The sequence below is a fragment of the Tupaia chinensis genome, unplaced genomic scaffold, assembly GCF_000334495.1.
Source record: "Tupaia chinensis unplaced genomic scaffold, TupChi_1.0 Scaffold143797_1, whole genome shotgun sequence".
Taxonomy (NCBI): Eukaryota; Metazoa; Chordata; class Mammalia; order Scandentia; family Tupaiidae; genus Tupaia; species Tupaia belangeri.
Window position 1 is genome coordinate 813,961 of NW_006203647.1, and position 27,193 is coordinate 841,153.

Genomic DNA, 27,193 nt, shown 5'->3' on the forward strand with positions numbered 1-27,193 from the left:
CCCCACCCCCCGCCCCCCCGAGGGAAATGTGATAAATAGGAAGGTGGTTCCCACATGCTGTTTGTGAATATCAGAAAGCTCAAAAACCCCTCCAGCACTGGGAATAGGGTCAGTGAGAAATGCTCAGTTCTGACATGTAGGAGAAATCTGTGGAGGAACCCGGATGTGTCACCTAGCCTCTCTATCCATCACAAGGAACTTGAACCACTTAACCCTTTAACCATCCCTGCACAAGACTGGAGGGACTTTTCTTTAGCATAACTTCTCATAACTGGGGTGAGGGCCCAAAATGTACTCACTAATAAATGTCTTGCGATTAGCTAACCATGTGATGACAGCATTGGAAAGAAGTCTGACTGATTAATTGCTCACTCAGGCCACTCCCAGCCCAGAATTGTTTTATAATTAGGGTCTTACCCAATCAGAACTCATACCAACATGGGCTAGGAAGGGAAAAAAAACAGACTGAAACTCAGCTGGCTGCTTCTTAACTTGGCTTTGTGCCAACTAGAAAGATCTGTACCTGCTTTTATGTATTTGGGGTGATTCTTACTCAAGACTCCCAGAAATATCACAGCAGAAAATTACCATAGGTTTCATCTACTCTGACCCTCTGAGAGTTGAGAACACTGAGACCCAGAAAATCTTAGCAATGTGCCTAAAAAAGGCATAGCTCATTGGTCAGTGAGCCAAAAGTGGACATCTGAGCAGTTTGGTGTCTCTAGCCACCCATCACTTCACACTGCCCTTTAACTATTCCGCTTATTTTAAAAAAATCAGTTACCACCAGAAGTCTTTGGGGATATTAAAGCCATTACATGGAAGCAAGGTACTGGAGGATTGAACCGATATCTCTGCTGGGCATTCAATGGCTACTCAAGCTTTTGCTCAAATCTTAATTTCATGCTATCTTCGTTTTAGGATACCTTCTCCTTCCCAGGCCATTAGGTCATTTCTTCTCTGATCCTCAGAACTTCTGAGTCTTCGCTTGCTTTCAAGAAAATTAACAATGACTACCCAGGGGTTACATCTAAGCATATAGCCTCTAAAAGATTTTTTTAAAAGAAGTAATCTAAGCTTGTTAGAAATAAATAATTGAATAAACTAAGTACGCAGTGTAGAATCATGTAAGGAAGGGGACAGCACACTCCACCATAGCCCAAATGGTAAAACTTTTCCATTTGGGGGGCAAGCAGATGACGCAATGGCGGAATAAACTAAATACGCAGTGTAGAATCATGTAAGGAAGGGAACAGCACACTCCACCATAGCCCATTTGGGGGGCAAGCAGATGACGCAATGGCTATGTTGCTGGACTCTTATGTAGTCAACTGTGGTTTGAGTCCCAGACCTGGTGGCTTTAAACTCAGGCAGGATGCGTGGGAATGCATACCCAAGATCCCAGGAGGAAAATGGAGGAGAAGGGATTGTGGCATAGCCATGCCCCTGGTGGGGGGATGATTTTTGCTTTCCATCTTTCTGTCTCTCCTTGTCTTTCTGGTGAGTACACACACCCTATTGCAAATCTGTCTCTCTTAAACAAATCAAAAAAAACTTTTCAGTTTTGTGAACCAGAGTGCTCTCTGGCTCAGCTACTCAAGGCTGCTGTTGTAGGGCTAAAGCAGACAAAGGCACTCCATAAAGGAATGGCCATGGCCATGTTACAAAAATAGCTGGCCTGTGGGTTGCAGTTTACACTGAGACAAGGTAAAAAGTAAAAGTCCTCTAGTCTCTGCCCCAGCCCCATTTCCCGGAAGTGGCTATGGTGGAGTTGAGTCTGTATTCTCACTAGCATATGGAGAAGTATTTACAAATACGGCATCTGGTCACGTAAGTATTGTCATTCAGAATGTGTCTTGTTTTTTTCTTGTTTTCTGTGCACAGATACACGTAGGAGAATATATATATTCTCTTTTATACAAATAGGACTATGCTTTACCTGTTCTACAGCTTCCTTTTCTTTAAAAGAAGCAGTAGTAGTCAGAGTTGGCAGTAGTCAGAGTTAGTGCCTATAAACGAATAACTTTCTCTTTCATGGTCACATGGTCACACGGTGTATCATCCTTTACCTCCCACTGAGAAGCCCTATGAAATACAAAGTAACTGTACATGTAAATGCCCATTGGCTGACAGTTGGAGATGGTGTTTGCTTCGCATGACCCCGTGTGTCTGAGTGGGTATTCCGTGTTAGCCTCCCTAGCGTTGTGGTTCTAAGGAGGGGGGGGACCTGTTCCCCTAGTTTACTGCCAGCACAGGACCAATATAAACGGTGAGTTAGTGAATGGTTTTGCATGACAACAACGGTTTCAGACAAACTTTAGGTTTGATAGTTCTTTATGAGGCCATTTCTGAGAAATCTTAAAAACGCCCCGTTGTCAGCGATGCTGTAGAACAGAGGACATACGCACAAGTGCAGACCACACTGTGCACCTTGCTCTACCTTGAGGGTCTGTGCAGTCGGCGAAGCCTGGACTGAGTTTCCCAAGGCTGTCTTAGCAAAGTGCCATAGACCGGGTAGCTGAAACTGAAAGAAAAGCATTCTTACACAGTTCTGGAGACCAGAGGGTGGGCTCCCTCTGCAGACTCTGCAGGAGAGTCTATCCCATGTCTGCCTTCCAGCTTCTGGTAGAAGTCAGCAATCCCTGGCATTCCTTGGCTTGGAGGCCCATCACTCCCGTCTCTGCCTCCACCTTCACATGAGTCCAACTTTTCCTCTGGGTCTCTGGGTGTGTTTCATCTTCTCTTTTCTCTGGGCTTGTCTTTGGTTTTGGGGCCCACTCTTATCCAGGGTGACCCTTTCTCAATATCCTTACCTAATTCTATCTGTAAAGAAGGGTAGACGTGTCTTGGGCGAGGGGGGCACAAATCAATTCACTACATGTCCTCTGTCTAAAAATCTGAACACGCTCCTCTAAGGTCATTCCTTCTGTAGGTGAGAAAAAGGGCAAAGCCCTCATCCTTGTCATAATAAATAGCCTTGCTATTTGAGAGGAAAACAAAGCCCCAGGAATGGCATGTGCTGTTAGTCCTTCACAGATCTAATACCATCCCAGAAAAGCACCAGCCAGAACTGCAAGGTTTCTAGGAATTTTCTTACTGAGTTCAGCAAAATAAGAGGCTAATGAGGAGAATGTTTGCATATCTGATACTTTAATCGAGAAGGAAGCAGAGGAAGAAAAACTCTTCTGAAATCCCCTGGAGTTTTCGCACAGTTGTTGCTAGCCCATGGCAACCTTTCCCTGGAATTAACCAGCATTAATTGTTGAGTTTCAACCAGTTTCCAAATTTGACTAAATCCAGTGTGAGGCCCAGATAACCAGCACCATCTATTTGTATAATTTCTCAGGGAGGAAGTGATATTAATGCAAAAAGAAAGGATCGTGGCTGGGTATTGTGGTCTGTTTCTAATAGTCTGTGAAGAAACAACTGTTACTTGTGTTGCACAAAGTACTTGAATGCACAAGGCTTTTTAATTATATTAAGTAAGGAGTGATTCTTGCTCATTTCAGAGTCTGAGACAGTGTCTTTGGTTACAAGTAATAGAAACTCACCTCAAACCAGCTGCATTCGTTTCTCAAGACCAGGATGACGACAAAGTGCTGTGAATTTGGTGGCTTAAAACAATAAAAATCTGTTTTCTGCTAGGTCTGAGGCTAGAAGTCCAAGTCAAGGTATGGGCAAGGCCATGCTCTTTCCAAAGTCTCTAGGACAGGATCCTTTCTTGCCTCTTCCAGCTTCTAGTAGCCCCAGGTGTTCCCTGGCTTCTGCTGACATAACTCCAACTTCTGCCTCCATTGTGTTTGATGTGTTCTCCCCATCTTTTATCTCTTACATTAGTTTTCAAACTGAAGTGTATAAACTTATTTTTTGAGAGAGAGATTTTTGCTATAGGGCACATGTACTCACCAGAGAGAGACAGACAGAAAGTGAGAAATCACACCCCAGGGGATAGCCACACCACAATTTCTTCTCCTTCCCATCTGTCTCCCTCCCTCTCTAGTTCTTATAAGAACACAAATCATATTGGATCAACAACCCAACCTATCCAGTATGAGTCCATCTTACCTACTTTCATCTGTGACAACCCTGCTTCCAAATAAGGTCACACTCTGAGGTATTGGGGGGTTAGGACTTCACCATTTCTTTTTAGGGGACTCAAGTCAACCTCCAACATCATTTCTGAAGCAGAACTACTGAAGTAGACAGGGCCTCAGATGTCATCGGTGTGCTCTCAGCGGCTCTGTCGGATCATCTCTGGGTGTCGTTCATGCTCCCAAACTCATTCTCACTCTCTCGGCACCAAAAGGGTGAGGCTGCAGCAGCTCGGGGCTACTCAATACTGTGGAAAGGGTTCTTCTCCCCTTCACTCAGGTCAGGAGCTCCTGGGAAGATGCCACTGAAATGTCACTTGTCTGGTCCTAGAGTGTTCACCTGGGAGAGAATGGCAACTTCTGAGTCTGGAGTCGGGAGAGGATAGTGCTCCCCACCCCCACAAGATCATGGCAGCCTTGATACGTCCACCAGGGCATGTGAGCTCCGTGTAGCCGGTCCAACTTGTGTGGACTTCAGAATTGACTCCCCTACTTTGAATGCAGCATTACAAGCATGTATTAATTGTAAAGGATTCTTGTCTTGACTCACTTTTAATGTGATTTTGTGCATGGTTTCCCCCTTTTCTATCCTCTGCTGCATTTGTAGGGATTAAACCACTTTCAGGTTCTAGGAGATAACCTCTGGAGGTTTATTAGATTTTTTTTTTTTTGAAGGGTCAGTGCAGTGAATTTACCTTCAGTCAGAAGCACATAATAACTAGCAATTTAATCTTAAATCCCTGAGGATACCATGGTAGGTAGACCTCAATGACAGGTGTCTTTTGTCTCTTATATTAGCTTTCAAACTAAGGTGTTTAAACTTTTTTTCTTAAGAGAGAGATTTTTGCTATAGGGCATGTATACTCACCAGAGAATGACAGAGAGAAAGTGAGAAATCACTCCCCAGCATGGGGTGGCCACGCTGCAATCTCTTGTCCTCCAATCTCCTCTCAGAATCTTGGGCACGCATGCACATGCACCTGATGTGAGTTTTAAACTACCCAGTCCGGGACTTGAACTGTGGTCAACTATGTGGGAGTCCAATGACATTACCATTATGCCATCTGCTGATCCCTGAAATGTTTAAACTTTAAACAGGATCACACTGATGTAGAAATAGTCTTAAACTCTGCTAAGTGGCCTGTTGGAGGCCTGCTTCCTGTACTTTGAATGCCTGTGGTACATATTTTCTTCCTATATTTGTGGTAAGAAAATACACTGTTTCATTTCAACTTAATGAATGACTTCAGTCATTACCAAAACAGATCATAACTCAAAATGCTCACTTGACTTTTTAAATATGTTTGTCCCTGGCTAATATTGAAAAGTAACTTTCTTATTCCCTGATTCTGCTCTGAGCAACATCGAGAAAGGCACCCACAGTTGCTAACCTGTAGATCCAAAAAGAGATGTTCTTTTTGTCAGTGAGCCTGACAACCACCCCTTGGGAATAGTCATTTGAGCGACGGCATCGTGTGAAAACTCTTCAGGCCTGTGATGACATTTTCAAGAGTGTCTCTATCTTGGAAATTTGCAACATGACCCAAACTTGGCACAGCTCAGTAGCTAACTAGACGCTGCCAGGGCTCTAATCCTTACTCTGGCTCTGGCAGTGGATATACAATAGTTCTTGAGAGTGTTGGGTTCATCCCCTGTCATGGTAAAATGAATCGTTTCTGTCTGTCAGTTCAGTTCTTTCATTCCAGGTTTACGAGGGATACCCTTTGCTCTTACCAGCTACCAGGATCAGTGAGGGAGTCTGAATTCACATGGACCCAGAGCACCCGTGTGCAGCCTGAGTTGGGCTTTTATTGTTGATCACTTGCTATAGGTTAGGAAGGGGTGAGCTGAAGCATGTCGACTTAATGAAATTGCCGTGATGTGATATAAACCAGCTTGGGATAAATTGAGTGTGAAATCATTCCTGCCGGATGTTGCCTGCCAGTGAGTGTTTCTTTTCTTTCTTTCTTTTTTTTTTTTTTTGTGATCATTAATTTTGCTTGATCTAAGAGGTGATAGGATATTGGCTGTTAGAAATAAAGCTAATTTCTTCCTGTGCTGAACCATTGCAGCATATGTTGAGGACATTCGAAACACATTTTTCCAAGATAACAGCATTTCTGCAATGAAGAACCGTATTCTCCTCCCTTCTCTTTCTAACTTGTCTTTAATTTTCTCTCTCTCAATCCACCGTGTGCATCAGTTAAATGTACAAAGAGTATGAAATGAACTTTCGGCTGATCGTTGTACCTAGAAAATGATATAGGAAAGTAACCTCAGGAGAACTATCTGGCTAAGTTCCTCATAGATTTAAGTTTCCTGCATTTTGTTTGGTTTGTTGGGGACAGGACGGATGGATGGAGTAGCACAGGTACATCTTCTTGACTGTCTCATGAGTGATAAGAAAAAGAAGACTTGCAGGACCAGCGGTTGGTTTAGTGGCTATGTCACTTGGCTACCATGTAGTCGACCGTGGTTCAAGTTCCAGACCCAGTGGCTTAAACTCACACTGTGTGCGTGTGTGTGTGTGTGTGTGTGTGCTCAAGATCCCAAGAGGAGAATGAAGGAGAAGGGATTATGGTGTGCCCATCTCCGCTGGGGGGCGATTTCTCACTTTTGTCTCTCTGTTTCTCTCTTTCTGGTGAGCGCACACACCCTATAGCAAAAACCTCTCCGATAAAAAAAGAAAAAGGCTTGAGTTTTGCTATATACAGTAACAAAGGTGCGATTCTGCTTTCATTTGTTTCTTTTCTCCCATGACTGAGAGAGAGAGAGTAGGACAGACAGCACCCTCTACAGGGTCTTGACATCACAACCCACCTGCAGCCATCCTGGATGGTGGGGATGCCTGTGCTCAGTGTATTCAGGGAGGTCTCCAGATGCGAACCTCGAACCTTCCCAAGTGGGTCAGCCTTGCAGAGGGTCATATTTACTACAATGCCACCATCTGGACCCAGATTCTGCTATCTTTCTAACCCCAGTTTACAGGTTGCATCTTCCAGGAAGTTTTTCCTGGTCCCTTAAATCATATTGAACCACTTGAGGCAGGGCCAGTCTTTCATTCAGTGAATGCAGCTGGGCGCTTACTCCTCGCACATACTAGGGATGCAGCAGTGAATAAGGCTCCTACCTAAAGGCTTTTGGCCTCCATGGAGACAGGCCTCTGGTTCCAAGCAAATGCAGCTTGTTCTAATCTACACTAGGTATTCAGCATGAGCGCATTGTACTGGACGGTAACACATTTTCTTTCCCTGGGGCACTAATTCTGTTCTTCCTTACACAGAGGAGAAAACATGGTTTTGTTCAGGCTCCTGCCTTTAATAGACTCATTCTTTTGAGAATAGGTAGCTCCCTCCAGGAAGAGTCATCTTGTGCTCAGCACGGCTGCCTACAGCAAGGAAGTGGTGGCAGCTTCACTGTCCTAATTGGACAGAAGGAGATTGACTTGTCTTAGATGGACATTGTCCAGGCCTTTCTGCTCCAGGAAGATGCTGAGCGAGCATCTGTCCCCTGAGATTGTTTGTTGATCAGAAGGTGATGCCACTGTGTCAAGTTTATGAGAAGGGCAGAGGAGCCGTGTTGAATCCAACAAGAAAGGGAAGTTTTTTTTAAAACTTCATGATGCTCCAGCCGCTGGAAGAGAGAACTGGAGAAAACAGAGTTGTTTTTTCTACTGGGAGTTGGGAGCATTCTCCACAGGTGACCCATTTGTCACATCCTGAAAGAGTTAGAATTACTCTTTGCCAAGAAATGTACTGGGAGCAAAAATTACAGGAAATAGGGCTATTCTAGAAAGAAATAAGAGGGGGTATAAGAATAATTTTTAAAAGGAAAACAGAACTAGAAAGTGGCATGGTGGTTAGGGGGCTGAATTTTCCCCATGGCTGATCATACTTTGAGTCCTAGACCAAGAAGATTGAAAATCACACCAGGCACGTGTGTGCACACGTGTGCATGCCCAAGTCCCACGAGGAGAATGGAGGAGAAGGGATTGTGTCATTGCCATCCCCCTGGGAAGTGGTTTCTTACTTTTTCTGTCTGTGTCCCTCTCTGGTAAGCCCACATACCCTATGCCAAAACCATAAATAAATAAATAACAATCTCAACAATATAACTTGCTCTTAAGAATTAGTTCTTTCATTGCTCTAACTAGGCAGTGGGCATTTATTTATTTTGAGAGTTTTCTTGCTATAGGGCACATGCGCTTACCAGAGATGAAGAAACAGAAAGTGAGAAATCCCCCCTCCAGGGAGATGGCCACACTACAATCCCTTCTCCTCCATTCTCCTTTTGGGATTTTGGGCATGCATGCACTTGTGTCCCGCATGAGTTTTAAGCCACCAGGTCCAGGGCTCAAACTGCAGTTGACTATGTGGGAGTCCAGCGACATAACCATTACGCCATCTGCTAGTCCCAACAGCTGGGCTTTTTCTTAGCCTCCTGCCATTAGAGTAACTGGCGGGCATTGCTTGAGTTCAGCCGCCTTTGCCAAGGAGTACTGGGGCACCTTTACCTCAGAACTCAAGTGGTCCCATGGCCTTGAGGCGCAATGCACACTTATCAGGCCTTGTCACACAGCCAAATGCTTGGAAGGTTTTATGAGAGAGATGTGACTGCACAAAATGGAGATTAGAGTTCATAAAATCACTGGTATGTAGCTCGAGCTGTCATCTGGGTCCCAGCCTCCAGCCCTGGTACGGTCACTGGATTCCCCTCTGAAAATCCCCTGTCACCTGACTGCCACTGCGACTGGTGTGGCAGGTGTGGCTGGCAGAGTGCCCACCTGCTCAGCACTCCTGCTTGTCCTGGCTCCCGGCCCCAAAGACTGCCCTTCCAGAGAATTCCAGAGGACTGGGGGCAGGGCAAGCACCCACCCAGCATGTAGAGGTCTGGAATGTAAATTGTGTGCCTCTCTCTTTGCAGGATACTGAAATTCTTTGGTTGTCATCCAAAAGTATGATCCTTGCCTTAAATATACTCTCGTGTGGGGCGTAGCCTAGCCTGGGGTCCTGAATTCTTTTATACATCTCCCCTCCCTTTTAAAATGTATTTTTCACTCTGTTTTTAATTCCTTCTGACCATTAGGACTGATATCCCTCCCCGAAGCTCCCAGTGAAAGTTTAGAATCTGTGCTTAGTCAATTCCAGGCTGGAAGCATAGTTGTTTGTTAAAGGGAGCGGAGTCTAGCCACAATGGGAGAGGAAATCGGACAAGGATGTTTTTAAAAGCAAGCTGTGTTTTTCTGCCTGCTCCAGTATTGGTTCCCACCCTGAAGGCCTCTCTAACCCTAGGGAAGAAAAAATATTTTTAGTCTGATAGTGTACTGTAGACAGTCCAGAGCTGAACCATCTGTAAAACAGTCTGGATAACTCAGAAGAATGGTTTTAATGGCAGTAACTTACAAGGAATCACCCAAGATTCCAATACCAAGAAACCAACTATGTACAGAGCTCTGTGTCCTACTGAATTCCCTTGAAGTCCCTTAAGACTCTTTAAAATTTTTTATACATTTGTTCACTGTATATCATTACAGCTTACAGAATGAATTTTCTCAGCATGAATACACAGCATACTAGTCCAGTTAAAGATATTATATCACACACATTATCACAACAGATAATTTTCCATTTTTGTGTCCCTTGTTTTGTTTCTTTCTTTTTTCCTCTTGATTTCCTTCTCTCACCCCCATTTCCCACCCTCCTCCCACACTATCTCTCGTATCTGCAGTTGTTCTCCATGCTTTTCTATCTTCTAATATTTCAGTGTCAGCCATAGAGTGTGCAGACATTCAGTATATATTAAGTGGGGACATACAATGCCTGCCTTTCATAGTCTAGCTTGCTTTTATAATAGAAATAGTGATGGTGCCAGCAGATGGTGTGGAGGTTAAGGCAGCTTTTATAGAAAGCTGAAGGGACCAGCAGATAGCGTGGAGGTTGAAGCCATTGGATCCCACATTGCTGACTGCATGGTTTGAGTCCAGGGCCTACAAACTTGAGAATCTTACCAGGTACATGTATGTGTATGCCCCAAATCCCAAGAAGAAAATGGAGGAGAAGGGATTGTAGCACCCCCCTAAGGGGAGATTTCTTATTCCTCCTCTCCATCTCTCAAAAAGAGAGAAAAAGAAATACTGAGGAAGGAAAAATAGTAGTATTGGACTGACGGATAATTCCTGGAGGAAGCATAGGTATCGCAGCACCAGAATATGCTTTAGAGATAGCAACTTGGTGAAGGAAAGCATTTGACAAACTGAAATCTCACTGTAATGGGACAGTCCATTTGACGCATACTATTTAACAAGTGCATCTTTAATTAAAAAAACAAAAACAAACTACCTTTCGTATGTTTCCTCCAATTTCCAAAGTCATGACTAAGAAATATAAGGAACTTGTCCTGTTATCTCGTACTGCCATACTCCTTCCCCATCCCTGTTCCCACCAAGTACATTTGATTATACCATTTGGCCACTGGAAAATGTGTATTGACAATTGATTCTCTTGGAGCAACAGGTGTGGAAAAAGTCCTTTGGATTGCTGTTATTGTACATTCCTGACTCTGGTATACTATTGTGTTGGAAAGACCAGGAATGGGATAATGAGTAATAAGAAACCTGAAGTTTTTTTTCTTGCACAGGAGATAAACATTAATCTAATTGGGTTAGATTGCAAGAGTGTCAAACTTAAAGGCCAACATTTATGTTGGTGATATTAAAAAAAGAAAGGGTGTAAAGACTTTGACCTTGAGCGTAAGGGTGGTGTGTGAGTTTGGAAAGCAAGTCTGTGTTAAGCCAGAGCATAATGATTTTCTCATTGTTCCTTGTCTGAAACTATGCTAATATTTTTTACCACATGCAGAGCAGCAATAACCCCTTTAACTTCTTCAGTATTCATTTTAACATTCCATTGGATTCTGAGTCTCTCCCTCTTGGGCTCAACTTCCTGAAGAGACTCCTTTAAAATTCTTTTCAAAGTAGCAGTTATTTGGAAAGAAAATGACCTAGAATCATCTGGTGTTTTGCAACCTTCTTCATCCTCATCCTGTGTTGTGTTACTCAAAGTGAATGCACAGATAATTAACATTTCTTTTATCTACACAGCAACCTTGCAAGCTAGGCAAAACCAAAACTTTCATACCCTTTTAACATGATGGGAACATACAGCTTTTAGTAGCCTGAGGTCTTTTCGGAAAGTGCAGAGGACCTGGGGCAATTAACAGCTGAGTCCCAGTATATGCTGAAAGTTCAGTGCAGAGTCCAAACTAACAGGTTTCTCAAAAGTCCACCTTTTTACTATTCCTGACATTGCTCATATAGAAAGTAGGTAGTTTTTTAACATGTTTAAAACAAACCAGTGAACTTCCTCTTCAGGAGACCCCAGAGACCCAGGTCTCTTTCTTGTCCACAGTTTCAAGTTATCATCCTTTAAAAGAGTTGCTATTTTTCAAGGGATAGCCATACAAAGACCCTTTGAATCTTACCTAGGTGGTCAGCTTCTGTACTCCCTCATGATAATTTGTAGAAAGAGAAAAAGGGCACTTATTATTTTTAAGCTAAACAAACCATCCAAGTAATTTCTAGTCCTTTTGGGTTTTGACATGTAGCAGGATGTGGGAAGAATAGACAGCAGACTATATTTAAGAAAAAGAAAGAAAGGAAGGAAGGAAGGATGGACCTTCGATTTGAACACTAACTGTAGCTTAAGAGGCTTTTCTTAACCCATAAATAGGCATTAGAATAGTAGAGTACCGTATGAGGCATTGGGTGGATTAAATAGGAACATACTCTCTAAACATTCAATTACAGAACAAATGGAAAGGGTGTTATGGTCAATTTAAAAAATTGATAAGGGAAGAAGTATTTGAGCCCAATCATCAGAGGAAAAAAATTAGATCTTTTAGTAGCCATTGAAGTTCTTAAAACTTCCAAATCCAATTCTTTTTTACTACTTCCAGTGGGCTTCCATCATGACTCAAAAAGCCACTTAGCTTCATTTCAAACACAGAAAAATCCAGTCATTGCAATGCCAACCATTGTTTGCAGATTTCAAGTCAGTTTAGGAATTAAATAAGGGCGTTGTTTGCATTCCATTCACATCTCTCCATCAGTTCAAAGGCTACTAGCAACCGAAGAGTGAAGATGAAAGAAGGATTGAAAATTGCTCAATGGTACTCTGGAGGTCCTAGAATAAAGGATATCTGATGGGATTAAACTGCAGAGCTTTTACTCAGAGATCATTTTATAAAAGATCATTCCCTTCATAAGGTTATAAACACACTTTGGAGAATCCATTTGGCAGAGTGCTTTTAATATGATTCTTCTTACTTAATTCCTTCAAATTCCTCTTGGATTAAAATTGTAATACAAGCAAAAACTACTTGGGACAACTGTTGGCAGTAGCTACCGAAGTGGAACATAAACATACCCTACAACCTTGCTACATACTGTCTACTCCTACATATGTGTACAATTGGAATGTGTGTATCATTCAACCAAGATATGGGCAGGAGTTTTCACAGCAACACTCTAAAGCAGTCAAAACTTTTAAGCTACCTAAATGTCCATCAAGAGTAGCATGGATAAATGATATGTATTAGGTTGTCATCCAAAACCATGATGCATTTTTACATAGAAAAATAGGTCATGACTTTCCTGACAACCTAATAGTGTATTTATACAAAGAACTACTATGCAATCGTGAGATTTAGTGAAGTATGACCATATATAGTATTATAGGTCATTCTTGCAAAGTGTTGTGTGAAAGAAGCCAGATGTACCCCATTGATGTAACTTCCATTGACGTAAACTTCAAAATCATGTAAATCTAGTGTAAGGAGTTAGAAGTCAACCTAGTGACTAGAAGACATAGTGACCAGAACAGGACAGAACAGGACAGGACAGGCTTATTGGTGCAAATAATATTCTTTTTGTTTTATTTGGTTGCATTTGTGAAAATTCATTGAGCTGTATACTTAGGATTTGTGAATTTTTTCTCAGTATTCATTATTTGTCAATGAAGAATTTTACTTAAAAGGAAAAAGATAAAGGCATACCTCTTTTTCCCACCAAACAAGGTGGGGAGAAAGTATATGCAAGACTTTCTGCTTACTCTGTAAGAAATAACAATCTGATATATAATTATGCATATTATATTTATGAAGCACAACATACTTTGATACACATATGCATTATATAATTAATTAGCATATCTCTCACCTTAAACATTGTGCAATACATTATAGAATAAATACTTCTATTTGTATTCTTTTTTTTTTTTTTCATACCAGTCATCTTTTATTGGCTGTGAATTCTCGACTGGGTATGAAAGTACTCAGCAAGATCCTTTGGAGGGGTGCCAAACCAAGGAGATGAAGGTCTGGTTCGGTGTATGACCTCCATGCTGGCCCTCTTCAGTGGTATTTACGTCGCCGCTTGTATTTGAGTTCCTTATAGGAAAGGCAGTAGCTGAAGAGCACGGAAGCGGCCAGCACCATAGAAACCCCAGCAACACGCCCTTTCTTCACGTTGACGTCCTTGTTGTAATACCGGTAGTAACCTCTCTGAAATGCTCCAGCAATGCCTTTAGGGGTAAATTCCCGCATCAGTATCCAGCTTGGCAGCTCCCCGAGTTTGACATCCGTGAGTTTCTTTTCCTTTACTGGTACGACTGACGCCATCTTGGAGTCCTGGTGTCCGCTCTGTATTCTTTAACTAAAAGTTGAGAGAGAGTCTATAAACTCATAGAAGATCTGCTTTGCCAGGAGCTTCCCTCATTAACTGAGCTACTGGGGCTTGGTCAAGGTACATGAAGGACCCAGTGGCTCTGAGTATTCTGTGGAGTTGGACGGACTGAGTTTAGATCTCAGCTCTATCCCTGACTAACTGAATTACATTAGGTGATTTTTTAATCTCTCTCTAAACTTTGTTTTCCTCATCTGTTAAATGGGCACAACACCTACCTCACAGTATTGCTAGGATAGTCAGATGGGATAGGGTTTGTGAAGTGGTTAGCATGGCCTCTGGAAATAAGTAAATATGGAAATTATAGCTGGGGCAAAGAAATTCAGTTTTTACTTCTCTTTTGGCCGCAGTAATTGTTCAAGGAGTGATTGCTAATCAATTTAGAAGTTTTCTGACAATTTCTGTTCACATATTCATTCACTGGGCATTTCCAGGGTACTTGCTATGTAGGAAGAAAGACGTCCTAGAGTTATAAAGATATGGATGGGGGCAAGGAGATGGTGTAATGGTTGGGGTGCTGGACTCCCACATGGCTGACCATGGTTTGAGTCTCAGAATTGGCAACTTACTTTCTCACTTTCCCGTTCTCTCTTTCTGTCTCTCTCTGCTCAAATGGAAGGAAGGAAGGAAAGAAAGAAAAAAATAGAGAGATAGATACAGACATGTGGCTCATGTCTTTAGAGGATTATAATCTAGTGAGAAAGGGAGGGAAAAGCTCGTCTGCCCTGATTGGTACCAGATAATTTGCTACCAGCTTACCTTTGGTTATTTAATTTTTATAACAATGCTACATAGTAGGTTTTCTTATGCCAATTTTCATAGGTGAAAATGTAAGTCCAGAAAAATGGCCTGGCCTCGTCGTTTGAAAACACCAGAATATAGATGATTCCCTTGGTTCCCCATCCATCTATTTCCACTCTGATGTACAGGGTGGGTGGGGCAGACAGTCCAGCCACAGTAACAGAAGACAACATTAAACACCTGTTAGGAGCCTAAGGGAGATGAGGTTAATTTCCAGTACAGAGATCCATCTTGATCAGTTGCAGATTTGTGTTTTGCTTTTAGTGTAGTTATTTTCTTTGTCTTAAATTTTGGCAAACTATGCAAAATAAATTTTAGTAAAACATTTTCTCCTGAATCACCATAATCATATAGAATTTCATATCATACAGGAATTTTTACCTAGTTGCCTAAGATTTCTGAAACAAGAAGTAGTGTGGCATGGTGGTATTGGTATACAAACATTGACTTGGTGCCCAAAGATCTGGGACATTTGTGAGTTCTGCTACTTAGTTTATGACCTTGATCTTGGCATAGCAAGCCAGTCAACCTCAGAGCCTCAATTTGAGCTCCATAAAATAAGAAAAATGATGTTAATTTTATAAGGTCAGAGAAGAATCTAATTAAATGTTGTGTATTAACCCATGCAGCAAAGGAACCACCTAGAGAGATTCATAGTAGGTGCATAGTAGCTGCATCAAGGTTAAGGTGGGAGTCCAGGTTCTTCGTTAACTTCTCATACTGACGTGGGCAAGTGACCTCATCTCTCTGCAGTTGCATTTCTCCTTTTATCCAGAGGGAATGTCAATTCTTCTGAAGTCAGAGAAGTAATGATTAGATTAGCAAACCTTTTTTTTTTTTTTTAAATCCCTTTGAAAACTTTTAGAGCTTCATCAAGTGCTAATAGTGGGTTGTCAGAAAAGTCATGACACATTTTTGCATAGAAAAACACAAAAAATACATCATGACTTTTCCAACAACCCACATGACATATGTATATCTAACTATCTATATATGCAGGGATATTTGGTTTTAGAAAAAGACTCCATATTTATTTTTTTTTCTTTGCTATAGGGCGCATGCGCTCACCAGACAAACAGAGAGAGACATAGAGATAGAAAGTGGGAAATCACCCCCCAGGGGGTATGGCCATGCCACAATCCCTTCTCCTTCACTTCTCCTTCATTCTCCTCTCGGGATCTTGGGCATACACACACACGCGCCCAGCGTGAGTTTTAAGCCACTGGGTCCGGGAAGCGAACCGTGGCCGACTACGTGGGACACCAGTGACAGCCATTATGCTAACTGCTGGTTCCCAAGACTCCATATTTCAAAAGAGCTTTCTGAGGGACTTTGGACTTCTAGAAAGAAATAAATGTGAGGCCAGCAGGTGGCATGTGGTTAAGAGGCTGGACTTCTATGTGGCAGATCATGGTTTGAGTCCTGGACCTGGCAGCTTGAAAATCACAGTGGGTACATGTGCGTATGTGTCAAAAATCCTGAGCAGTAACTAGAGAATAAGGGGTTGTGGTGTGGCCATTCCCCCTGGGGAGTGATTTCTTACTTTCCCTCTCTGTCCCTCTTGGTTTCTCAGTCTCTCTCTGGTGAGTGTGCACACCCTATGGCAAAAACCTAAAAAGAAAAAAGAAATGAATGTATGTTTCCTCATTGTTGATAGTGAATAGAACAGTTTATCTGCCATCCTGGTCAAGTTTTCATCACCCTCTCTTCCTTCCCTGTTTTATTTTTTTTTAATGGCCATGTCTATTATACAGTAATAATTTGAATGCAATTAGTTTACTCATTATAAGTATACAGTTTGATTATTTTATTCCATTTATACAATTGTGCAACCACGACCACAGTGCAGTTTTAGAATGTTCCCCCCCCCAGACTGACTGCTCATTTCTAGTTACTTCTCCTTCCGTCCAGCTCCCTCCCGTCTCTATTCCCAGCAACCACTGACCTACTTTATTTCTTTAGTGTTGCCTTTTCTAGAAATTTACTATACATAGAACCAAACAAAATAGAGTCTTCTGTGCCCAGCTTCTTTCACTGAATCTAATATTGAGGTTCATCTGTGTTGTTGCATGTACAGGTAGTTCATTCCTTTTTGTTGCTTAGCAGTAGTTCATTATTTGACTGTTTCACATTTCATGTGTCTGTTCACTAGCTGAGGGTCATTTGGATTATTTCCAGTGTTTGGCTATTACATATAACACTGCTGTGAACTTTCACATGTAAGTTTTTATGTGGACCTATGTCATCATTTTTTGTTTGTTTGTTTAGTTTGATACCTAGGAGTGGAAGTGCTGGGTTGCATGATATAATTATATTCAGATTTTTTTTTCCTTTTTTTTTTTTTTGAAGAGATTTTTGCTATAGGGCGTGTGTGCTTGCCAGACAGACAGAGAGAGACATAGAGACAGAAAGCGAGAAATCACCCCCCAGGGGGGGAATGGCCACGCCGCAATCCCTTCTCCTCCATTCTCCTCTCGGGATCTTGGGCACGCACGCACGCACATGTGCCTGGCGTGAGTTTAAGCCACCGGGTCCGGGACTCGAACTGCGGTCAACTACGTGGCATTCCAGCAACATAGCCATTACGCTAACTGCTGGTCCCCAGATTTTTGAAAAACTGTCAGAGGTTTACAGAGTAGCCATATGATTTTTCTTTCCTACCAGCAGAGTATGCGGGCTCCGTTTCTCCACCTTCTCAACACTTAGTAATTTTTAATTACAGCCATTGTAGTGGGTGTATAGTGCTATTTCACGGTGGTTTTAATTTTTTTTCCCTATAATGATTAATGCAATTTAAAATATTTCCATGTACTTATTAGTTACTCGTGCATCTTCTTTGATATAGTGCCTATTTTACCGTCTTGTGCCCAGTTTTTAGGGGGTAGTTTGGCCTGTCAGTGTTGAGTTGTAAGAGTTCTTCATGTAATCTGAATACAGATACTTTTTCAGCTACATGACTTATAGAAATTTTCTTCCAGTTCATGACAGCTGTTTCCATTTTCTTTATTTTTTTCTCCCAAGTCTATTTATTTATTTCATGAGAGAAAAAGATAGAGATAAAGAAAGATACCCCCAGTAGGGTCTTCATGATGCACTCTACTCCCACTCTCAGCCAGGCCAAAGTATAGGGAGGTATGTGCATATCCCATGTGCTCAGGTATGTCCTGGGAGGTCACCCAGGACTTTTCCCATGTTGGTCCAGTTGCACTACCACTGCACCACCACCTACCTGGTCCTTTCCATTTAAGATTTATTTATTTTTAAATTTTATTTCTATTTGCTATAGGGCATGTACTCTCACCAGAGAGAGACAAAAAGAGAGAGGGAGGAAAGGTGAGAAAGCAAGTCGCCAGGCCCAGGACTCAAACCACGGTCAGCCGTGTGGGAGTCTAGCACCTTGACCACCATGCCACCTGCTGGCCCTCCCTTTCCATTTTTTAATGATATTTTTTGGGGAGAAAGCTATCTTAATTTATACGACGTACAATTTATCATTATTTTCTTTCATAGGTCATGCTTTTGGCGTAATAGCTAAGAAATATTTGCCTAAACTAGGATCACAAAGATTTCCTTCTACTTTTACCTATAATTTTTCTAGAGCTAGCATTTAGATTTAGGTCTATGATCTAGCTTGAATTAATTGTCGTATATGGAGTGAGGTAGGAGCTTACTTAGATATGAATATTCAACTGTTCCAACATCATTTTCTGGAAGGACTTCCCCTTCTCCATCAAAATGTCTTGGCACTTTGTTGAAAATCAGTTAACTGTAAATGTGTGGATTTATTTCTAGACTCTCTTCCACTGATCTATACGTTTATCCCAGTGCTAGCCCCATGCTGTCTCGATTACTTACAGCTTTCTAGTAAGGTTTGAAGTCAAATAGTATACATCTTTCAACTTTATCCTACTCTTCTTGTCCAAAAGTCTTTTACCCTTCCAGGTCCTTTGCATTGCCATGTAAATTTTAGGATCAAATTGTTGGTTTCTACAAACAATTGTACTGAGATTTTGTTAAGCTTTGCACTGAATCTATAGATCAGTTTAAAGAGTTGGTCGAGTCCTTTAGCAGTGTACACATTTACAAATATGGTTTCTACAGCACTGTTAAATCGCAAAGAATGTTTTGAAGTTTTTATACATAGTTCCTGTTTCCTCATTTCCTTTCAAAGAACTATGTAAAGCCGGTATGCATTCACCCCAAAATGATGCACCCTTTTTAAATTTCTTACCCTCATCAAGGAAGGGAGTTACTGCTCTCTTTTATGTTGTGAGCAGGTGGTCAAAAGAAACTAGACCATTAGAGGATAGTGATTTAGCTTTCTCTAAGCTAGTCTCCTTACTTGGAAAGACAAGCTGCCAACCCTCCTTCTGACACATACGTGTTTGGAGCGGAGTCTGTGAGCTCAGAGGAACCGCATTTGGTAAAGCAGTGGGGCTGTGGTATTTTCTCCTCTGCACATTAGCTTTGCACAGACTTGTGTAGTGCCCTGTGGGCTTTGTGAAAGCTGTCTGGGCAGACTGATTTATTCACCTTTGCCTAGGATGTGAGCTTTAGGCCAAGGCACACCCTCATTAGCCTGTCCATCTGTGGCGCTGCATCAGGAAAACAGTCTCCTGGAACAGGTGAGTGTTCAGCCTGGAGATCAAGCTGGACCAGTTACATTAGAAACCTCTCCCACTTCAGGGAGAAAAAACAGTGGATGCAAAAAGGCTGAGTCAGCCCCAGCAGCGCCTCTCTGCAGAAGTAAACAGGGAACTTGCGTGATTCTGCCTCTCCCTTCCCACCCATGCACCTGCCAGATAAGCAGCACAGCCTTGTTACTCCCTTCGACTTCCTCATCTCTCATCAGGGTTGGGGTTTTGGTACAATCCAGGCTGGTGTTTCACCAGTTCATAATGATCTCCTAGATTCATTTCAGTGCTTACAAATTTTTTAAAAAGCTGATTTTAGGGCCCCATCTCAAAGATATTTAGCCCATCTTTAAAAGGTTCCTTGGGTGTTGCTTGTGCACAGTAAGGTTAGAGAACTCAGAGTTTAGGCCAACATAATGTGCTCCAAGAGCTGTGTTTGGAGAGGCTTGGGTGTCAGAAAGCAATTTGTTTATTCCTTTGGGGATAATAAGCACCATCTCCAAATCCAATTAGATCTTGAAAAAACTAGACCTGGACCTTAGACCTTGGCAATTTAAGTTCCCCTATGGAAATGACTTCATTCAGTGATCTTCAGGCTACGCCCTTGGTATCTCTCAAGGGTCTGTAGAAGAAACAGTAACTTGAGCACTTCTACCATCCGTAATTATTATGAGAGATGTTTTTCCTGTTCGTAACTGAGGTTCCCTGTATGACAATTCCCTTGCAATTTTTAGGATGCAGTTTAACTTGGTCTTTAAACATGTGGGCCTGGATTCAAGCCTCTTGAGTTTGAAGCCTACTTCTGTCTTCTGGAAGCTTTGGAGGAAGGGTGGTAAAAATAATTTAGTTTATCTCTTTATTTTTATTTTTCCTTTCTATTTCTTATATTAGGCCATGAGAAAAGTCATGACATATTTTTGCATAGAAAAACATAAAAAAAATACATCATGAGTTTTCCAATCACCCTATCGAACAAGACCATAAAATAGCTCCTACCTCGAAGGACGAGCTGCTGGGAGACAAGCCACTGAAAGCAGCAGTCCCTGATCTTTTTTGGTATCAGGCGTCCAGTTTTTGAAAGACAATTTTTCTTTTCTTTTCTTTTTCTTAAATTTACAATATAATGGGTTTGTATTTAATATAGTACTTCTCACCATGGGAATGTAACCCAGTCAATTAACTAATATATAAAGTTTTTTATTTACATTAAATCTCCTCTCCATTTCAAAGCTAAGATAAAGGTTTTTTTTTTCATTAAATATCTTTTCCATTTTAATATTAGACACACTGAATGCATTTTTCTAAACTTTTGTCCTCCAGAGATTAAAGTTCCAATTTCTGGCTCATTGATATCTAAGTACAATATGAACTTGAGAGATAACAAAACAAAAGTCCAATAAAAATACAGAGATAGGCTTCTCATTAGTTCAGGGGACAGTGATCACAATGGAACAGTTGGCAACATCCCTAGATTCTAAGCAAGAACTTCTTTATTTCATGTGCTTGAGAATACCAAGACTATGAAATATTACTTATGTAAATGTTAGCCATCTTACTTCTTTGTCCTCCTTTTTAATCAGCAAACACAAATTATAGGCTGCATTTTTAAGGGCATTAATTGTTGTAAAAAAATGTTTTTTGCCACTAAGACATCAATTTGTCCCCATTTTGGGGGAAAGAGCTAAGAATATGAAACTACTCTGTACCATTTGGGGGACCTTTCAGACCTGGATGCTCAGGCTGAGCTTCAACTGCACAAAGGTTTTCAGAGCGCAGCTTGATTCAGGAGGCCCTTCAGAGTCCTAGCTGTCCATTTCTCTCTTGTGCACGTACACCTAAGCAAGCGCAAATGCCTGTGATGCTGAGGACCACCCCTGACAAGAGCACAAGGGCAGCTACAGCTTCCACTGCTTCCACAACAGGCCGCACCCAAAGCAGTGAGAAAAGCCCTAAGACCAACTGTGTTCGAAGTGAGGTCATGATGTTGGGATCTTGAGGGCTGAAGGTTCCAAAGACATGGTATACATCTACAATCCTATCTTAGTTGAGATATTCCCTTCCTGGAGCTCGGATGCTAAGACTAAAAGGTTCCACAGGACACCACCTCCCAGGAAGCAGCCATTACAGGAATTAGCAGACAGTTTTTCTGTGGACCAGGTCAGAAGTGATGGTTTGGGGATGATTCAGGTGCATTGCATTTATTGTAAACTTTATTATTATTGCATTGCAATAATAAGGACCAGTACTAGTCTGTGGCCTAGAGGTTGGAGAACCCTGCTTTAAGTATTTGGAACTTCAGCCTACAATGACCATTAATCATTTAGACCTTCCCTTTCTAGTGACAACTGTATGTGGCCATTTTTTTTTTTAAACAGCGAGACTTTTATGGCTCATCATTTTCTTGTTGGCCTCACCTACAAAGAAGCTCACATCACCATAAACACATTTGCCTGAGTTGAGGGTCTTTTGATTTTTAGAGTTTTCAGTCAGTTATGTTTAAATCATGGCCATCTCAAATTAGCATATGCAAGTCCTTTCTGGAAGTAGGCAGGGCTTAATGTATAAATGGATGAAGACTGACCTCCAGGATCATCTTCCAGGGCCCCAGCACTCACATTAAGAATAAAGACTACAAAAGAAAGGGGATAAGGAGAAACTATTGGGTCATCGAGAAAGTCGTGATGCATTTTTGCATAGACAAAGAAAGAAACATACGTCATGACCTTCCCAACAATCTCATAAAAGGGTAGTGAGCAGCTGAGGTTCCAAGCAGATGATCAGACAAGCAGATGATCTGTCCAGGGATGAGTTCTGTACTTACAGCTCTTTTCTGTGTCCAGCCTCCTATCACAGTAGGTAGGGAGCTTAGTCTGGGCATCAGAATTCTTCCTATCTGACACTATGGAGTCATTGCTTTCACTCCATTGTCTGCCCCTAAGAATGTCCTTAGTCTATTCAAATTGCTTTTCTGGTAACACTGCTATGTGAGCTTGTAGAGGTGAGGGGTTTCACACAGAAACAGAATTTTTCAGCCGAATGGGAGTTGAAGCTGTCTAGTCCTGTGACTAAGAGAAGGTGAGTTAGTCACATGATTGGGGTCCCATGGATAACAGATTAAGGGGGTACTCACACCTCCTGATTCCAAATCTCGTAGCTTTTCCTTTCATCCATGTCCACAATGACTCCCGAGCTCCTTTCCGTCTTCTAGACAATGGATTTCATCAAAACTTTGGTGCTACGCACTGAATTTTGCCTCAGAGTAGATGTTACCTTCCCAGAACACTACTTTGTGTGCTAAAATTCATACTTCAAGTTAGATATTAACCGAATAGCAGTAATAACCACCAACATATGATTTGATCAGCACTATTAAAAATTGTTAACACTTTTGAATGTGTAGGCAGATCATTTGTAACACTCAGCTAAATAAGCACATTGTTCATTGACCGGAGAGTCCGGTGCTAGCTAGCATGTAGTCTTTTAATATGCATTTTTGAAAACGTGAAGTGCAGAAATGAGGTTATGGTTATTTTAAGTAGCGGGATACAAAGACAGATGAAGGATGGTGACAGAGAGCTCTGGTAAGCTCCAGCAGCACATGTGACCTCTCAGGCTCAGATGTAGCTCGAGGTGACAGTTGTGTGCCTGGAGCCAGGCACCAGGTAAGCCTCTGCTCACACAGCTACCGGCCACAACAAACCCCTCTGTGCTTTAATAGTTCGCAATCAGTAGCCTTCTCTCGACAATGAGTTGGAGGTTTATTGTCTGTTGCTTACACGTGGGTGCGGTTCAGTCGTTTGTTTTGCTCATGGTCTGAAATACTTTATTTCTAAAAAAAAAAATGACTCCAATTTAAATTATTTCAATTCAGCTGCATTCAGTTTTGGTTAGTTTGCATATAATTGTGTGCCTGTGTCCAGCTTTGACACTTTTCCTGGCCCTGTGCACAGGGGCTTATCTGTGGCCCATCATGGGTGTCTGTGTAAGGAGAAGTGAAACAGAGCTGGGGGTGCTCACCTATGCAAAGGAGGAGAGGCAGCAGTATCCTTGAACCTCTAACTAGGGAGCCCCTCAGGCCTGCACTGCCACAAAACAGAAAGGCTGTTGAACGGCTGTGAGATTATCTTCTGAGTCTGGCTCACTGACTTTCTTGGCATAGTCAGTTTTGTGGGATGAGACAGATGCATGGATCAAGACTGATGTCCCTGGCAGTAAGATGGGGAAGATGGAGTTCTTTTCTTTTTTTTTTCTTTTTTTTTTTTTGTTTTTTGAATTAATTATTTTCATTTATTATTTTTTAATTTGCTATAGGGCACACGTGCTCACCAGAGAGAGAGAGAGAGTGAGAGAGAGAGCAAGCCACCAGTTTGGGACTTGAACTGGTTGGCCATGTGGGAGTCCAGCACCTTAATTACCATGCCACCTGTTGGTGGGGTTATTTGTTAGCAGTGGGGTTATTTCTTAGCAGTGGTTTTGGTAATTTACAAAGCAAAGTCCTGCCATAGTAGCTTCCATCCATCTAGTGTGACAGTTGGTATGACACACTTAATCTTCTAGGCCTGTCCTCAGGAGAGGGTGGGCATCCAGACGGCCTTCTAGGAGCACCCATACCACAGGAACAAGCCTTCTTTTAGTGAATGGCCTTAGGGCCATCTCTGGAAAGAGAGGGCCAGCTCTGCAAAGAGTGATTATGTCATTGTTCCTGTCTTTCCTGTTATCATCTGTGATGTGTCACCATTTTGCAGATATCGTTTCATCATTCACCCCAGCATCACTATGAACTAGTTACAGCAGTGAGGTAGCTCCAATTTCTGCCTGGTTATCAGTCATCATACTAGTTGCGACCATGTGCTCCAGAGCCAGCCAGCCTGGCATCCCAGAACCACCCCTTCTCACTGTGGGACTGTTACGTTTCCCAAGGCCTCAGCTGCCTCACCTATACAGTAGGGATAATAATGGTTCTTTCCTTCTTAGGTTATCATGACACAAATTGACCAAATGTTGATGAAGTATGTAAACAATAACTGACAGAGAATAATCAAAATGAAAATCATTATCACCACCAGCATCACGACCATCTGTACTTCATGATAGCAATGCCAACAGTTCTAGTACAGGCTGAGGTAAAAACTCAAATCCGGGTAACCTAACTCTAAGAGACATGGACTTTTTTCCTCTTGGTCTTTGGGTTCTTATTACAGAGTGACATCGAAATACATTCCTGTTATGAAAGCTAGAGACCATACAGAAGGCTACAAAGGAAAATGGGAGGGTCATTTCCCTTACTCTTTCTCCCCGCCCCTTTCTCTGTCCAGCACTGACTTATGATGAGCTCATTGGCATGCATTCTTCTCCAAGTGGGACCAACATATAAAATCAACACACATGTACATGCGTGTCCTCTCTGACATAAACACTAATAACAGATCTTGCCTTATACCATGAGGGGGTTAAATAAAATAATGCCTTTATAGCATTTTTAATGTGGAGCCAGGTAATATACTAGGTTCCTAATAGTCCCCTCAGCAATTACATGAGGTATGTACTATTATTCTACCCATTTTTTATATGTGGATAATTGGAGTGTCAGTTTTACAAGCTCACACAGTACTAAAACTGGATTTAAATCCAGTCAGACTTATGCCAGTGCAACATACTTTTCTTAAAAGTGTATTTCTTCTATGATCTAGAGGTAGAGAGGAAAAGAGAGAAAGAACGAACTCTCAACAGGGTCTTGATGCCACAGTCCACCCCAGCCTCAGTCACCCTGGATCATGGGCATGGGTGGCCTGGCGTACTCAAAGAAATCTCTAGATATGAACCAAGAACCTCACATGTGGGTTGGCCTCACAGAGTGTCACATTTTGTCAGTGTGTCATTGTCTGGCTCCATCACATTTTTGACCACTACTTTATATAACTATATATATTTTTAATTGCCAGAGGGTGTGTGCACTCATGAGACAGAGCCGGAGACAGAGACAGAGTGGAGAAAATCTCCCAATGGGAAATAGTCATATTGCATCCCTTCTCCTCCATTTCTCCATACTGTCAGGATTTGGGGCACACATACATATATGTGTAGCATGTTTTTCCAGCCACCAGGGCCAGGATTTGAACTGTGGTCAGTCACATGGGATCTGGCTCCCTTAACCACTAGACTATAGGGTTAGCCCAATGTGGCTCTTTCGAAGCCACTATGTTTCCACTTGTGTGGTTTTTTTTTTTTTTTCTCCTTGTAATATTAGTATAAACTCATTTTTTTTTTTTAAGAATTATTTAACTTTATTTATTTATTTATTTTGATTTGACCAGAGAGGGACGGACAGAGAGAGAGAGAAAGACAGGGAAAGTAAGTCCAGGACTTAAACCGTGGTTAGCCATGTGGGAGTCCAGCATCCCTAACGGCCATACCACCCTGCCAGTCCCTTTCCTTCTTTTAATGGCTACACATCACTCTATTTTATTTAAAGACTTCCTTAGATTGTTTTCTTTCTCTTGAGTTGTCGGATAAGTCATGATATATTTTTGCATAGAAAAACAGAAAAATGCATGGTGACTTTTCTGACAACCCAATATTTTTGTTATTCTTTGCTGTCATAAAACAGTTGAAATCTTGGGGACCACAGGTGACGTAGTGGTTAAGGGCACTGAACTCCCACATGGCTGACCACAGTTCAAGTCCCAGACCTGGCAGTTTGCTTTCTCACTTTCTCCCCCCACCCCTTTCTCTTTCTCTCACTCTATCCCTCCATGGTCAAAATTTTAAATAAGTAATAATAAATAAAGTTAAATTAAAGTACCAAATCTCTTTGATACATATATGTTTGGGTATACACGTGTGACAAATTCACTAGGGTAGCTTCTGAAAAGTGGAATTTTAAGTCGGGGGGGGGGTCTCTGCATATGAAATTGTAATTGGAACTGCTAAGTTGCCCTTCAACTGTGTATGAGAATTCCGATTCCTCACATTAGACATCTTCCTGTCCTGCCAATTTGATCAATGAGAGTATTCTTTTCAAAATTATGTTTCCCTCATTAGTGGCAGGGTTGAGCTAATTTTTTGGGTCAGCTACATTTGCTCTGGAAATTGTCTTCCCTATATTGCCCTTAATTTTTCATTTTAGTTTTTATATATTCTGATAGTTTTTACATATTCTGAATAATAATTCTTTGTCTGAATACATGGCAAGTATTTTGTCTCTGCCTGTTATTTCTCCTTTAATTTTGTTTTACGTCTAGAGGTTTTTATTTTTCATGTACACGTTAGCCAATATTTACCTTTCTTGTTGCAGGTTATGCCTTGCTCAGATTTTGCCTTCCTACCCCAAGGTTACTAAAATAGTCTCCCATATATTCATGTAACACTTCCATTGTTTTGTTTCCACTTTGCCTTTGTGAGATCTCTGGAATTTTAGAAATCAAAATTTAGCTTTCTCTAAGTGGAAAACTAATTATCATTACCATTTATTTGAATAATCCCATTTTATGAACTCATTTGAAACAGCTCCTTTATCAAAAACTAAATTCTCTAATGTATCTGGCTATTTAACTGATTTCTTCTTTTCTGTCCCATAGGTTTAGTTTTTATTCCTACACAAGTATTGAAGGACTTTTTAAAATTATTTTAACCTTAGAATACATTTTTATAGCAGGAAGAGGAAATTCTCTCTCATTGCTGCTTTTGTTTTCCCCCCCAAAAATGTCTCTATTGTCATGCATTTTTTTCTTCCACATGAACTTACAGAAGTAGCCTATCAAAACCTATAAAGGGTTGGGACCAGCAGTTAGCGTAATGGCTATGTCACTGGACTCCCACATAGTCGACCGCGGTTCGCGTCTGGGACCCAGTGGCTTAAAACTCAGGCCGTGCGCATGTGCGTGCGTGCCCAAGATCCCAAGAGGAGAATGGAGGAGAAGGGATTGCAG

At 41.6% G+C, this 27,193-nt stretch overlaps 2 protein-coding genes and 1 pseudogene across 2 annotated transcripts in view; 1 reads left to right on the top strand and 2 right to left on the bottom strand.

Annotated features, from left to right (window-relative positions):
- LOC102497243 (actin-binding LIM protein 1-like) overlaps positions 1-27,193 on the top strand; it is a 245,375-nt gene that overhangs the window by 207,216 nt on the left and 10,966 nt on the right. The window lies entirely within an intron of this gene.
- LOC106733462 (ATP synthase subunit f, mitochondrial pseudogene) lies at positions 13,497-13,784 on the bottom strand (annotated as a pseudogene).
- Positions 21,060-21,245, bottom strand: LOC114005449 (small integral membrane protein 30-like). Its single transcript, XM_027766973.1, has one exon. The coding sequence runs from the start codon at positions 21,243-21,245 to the stop codon at positions 21,060-21,062; it is 186 nt and encodes a 61-aa protein (XP_027622774.1).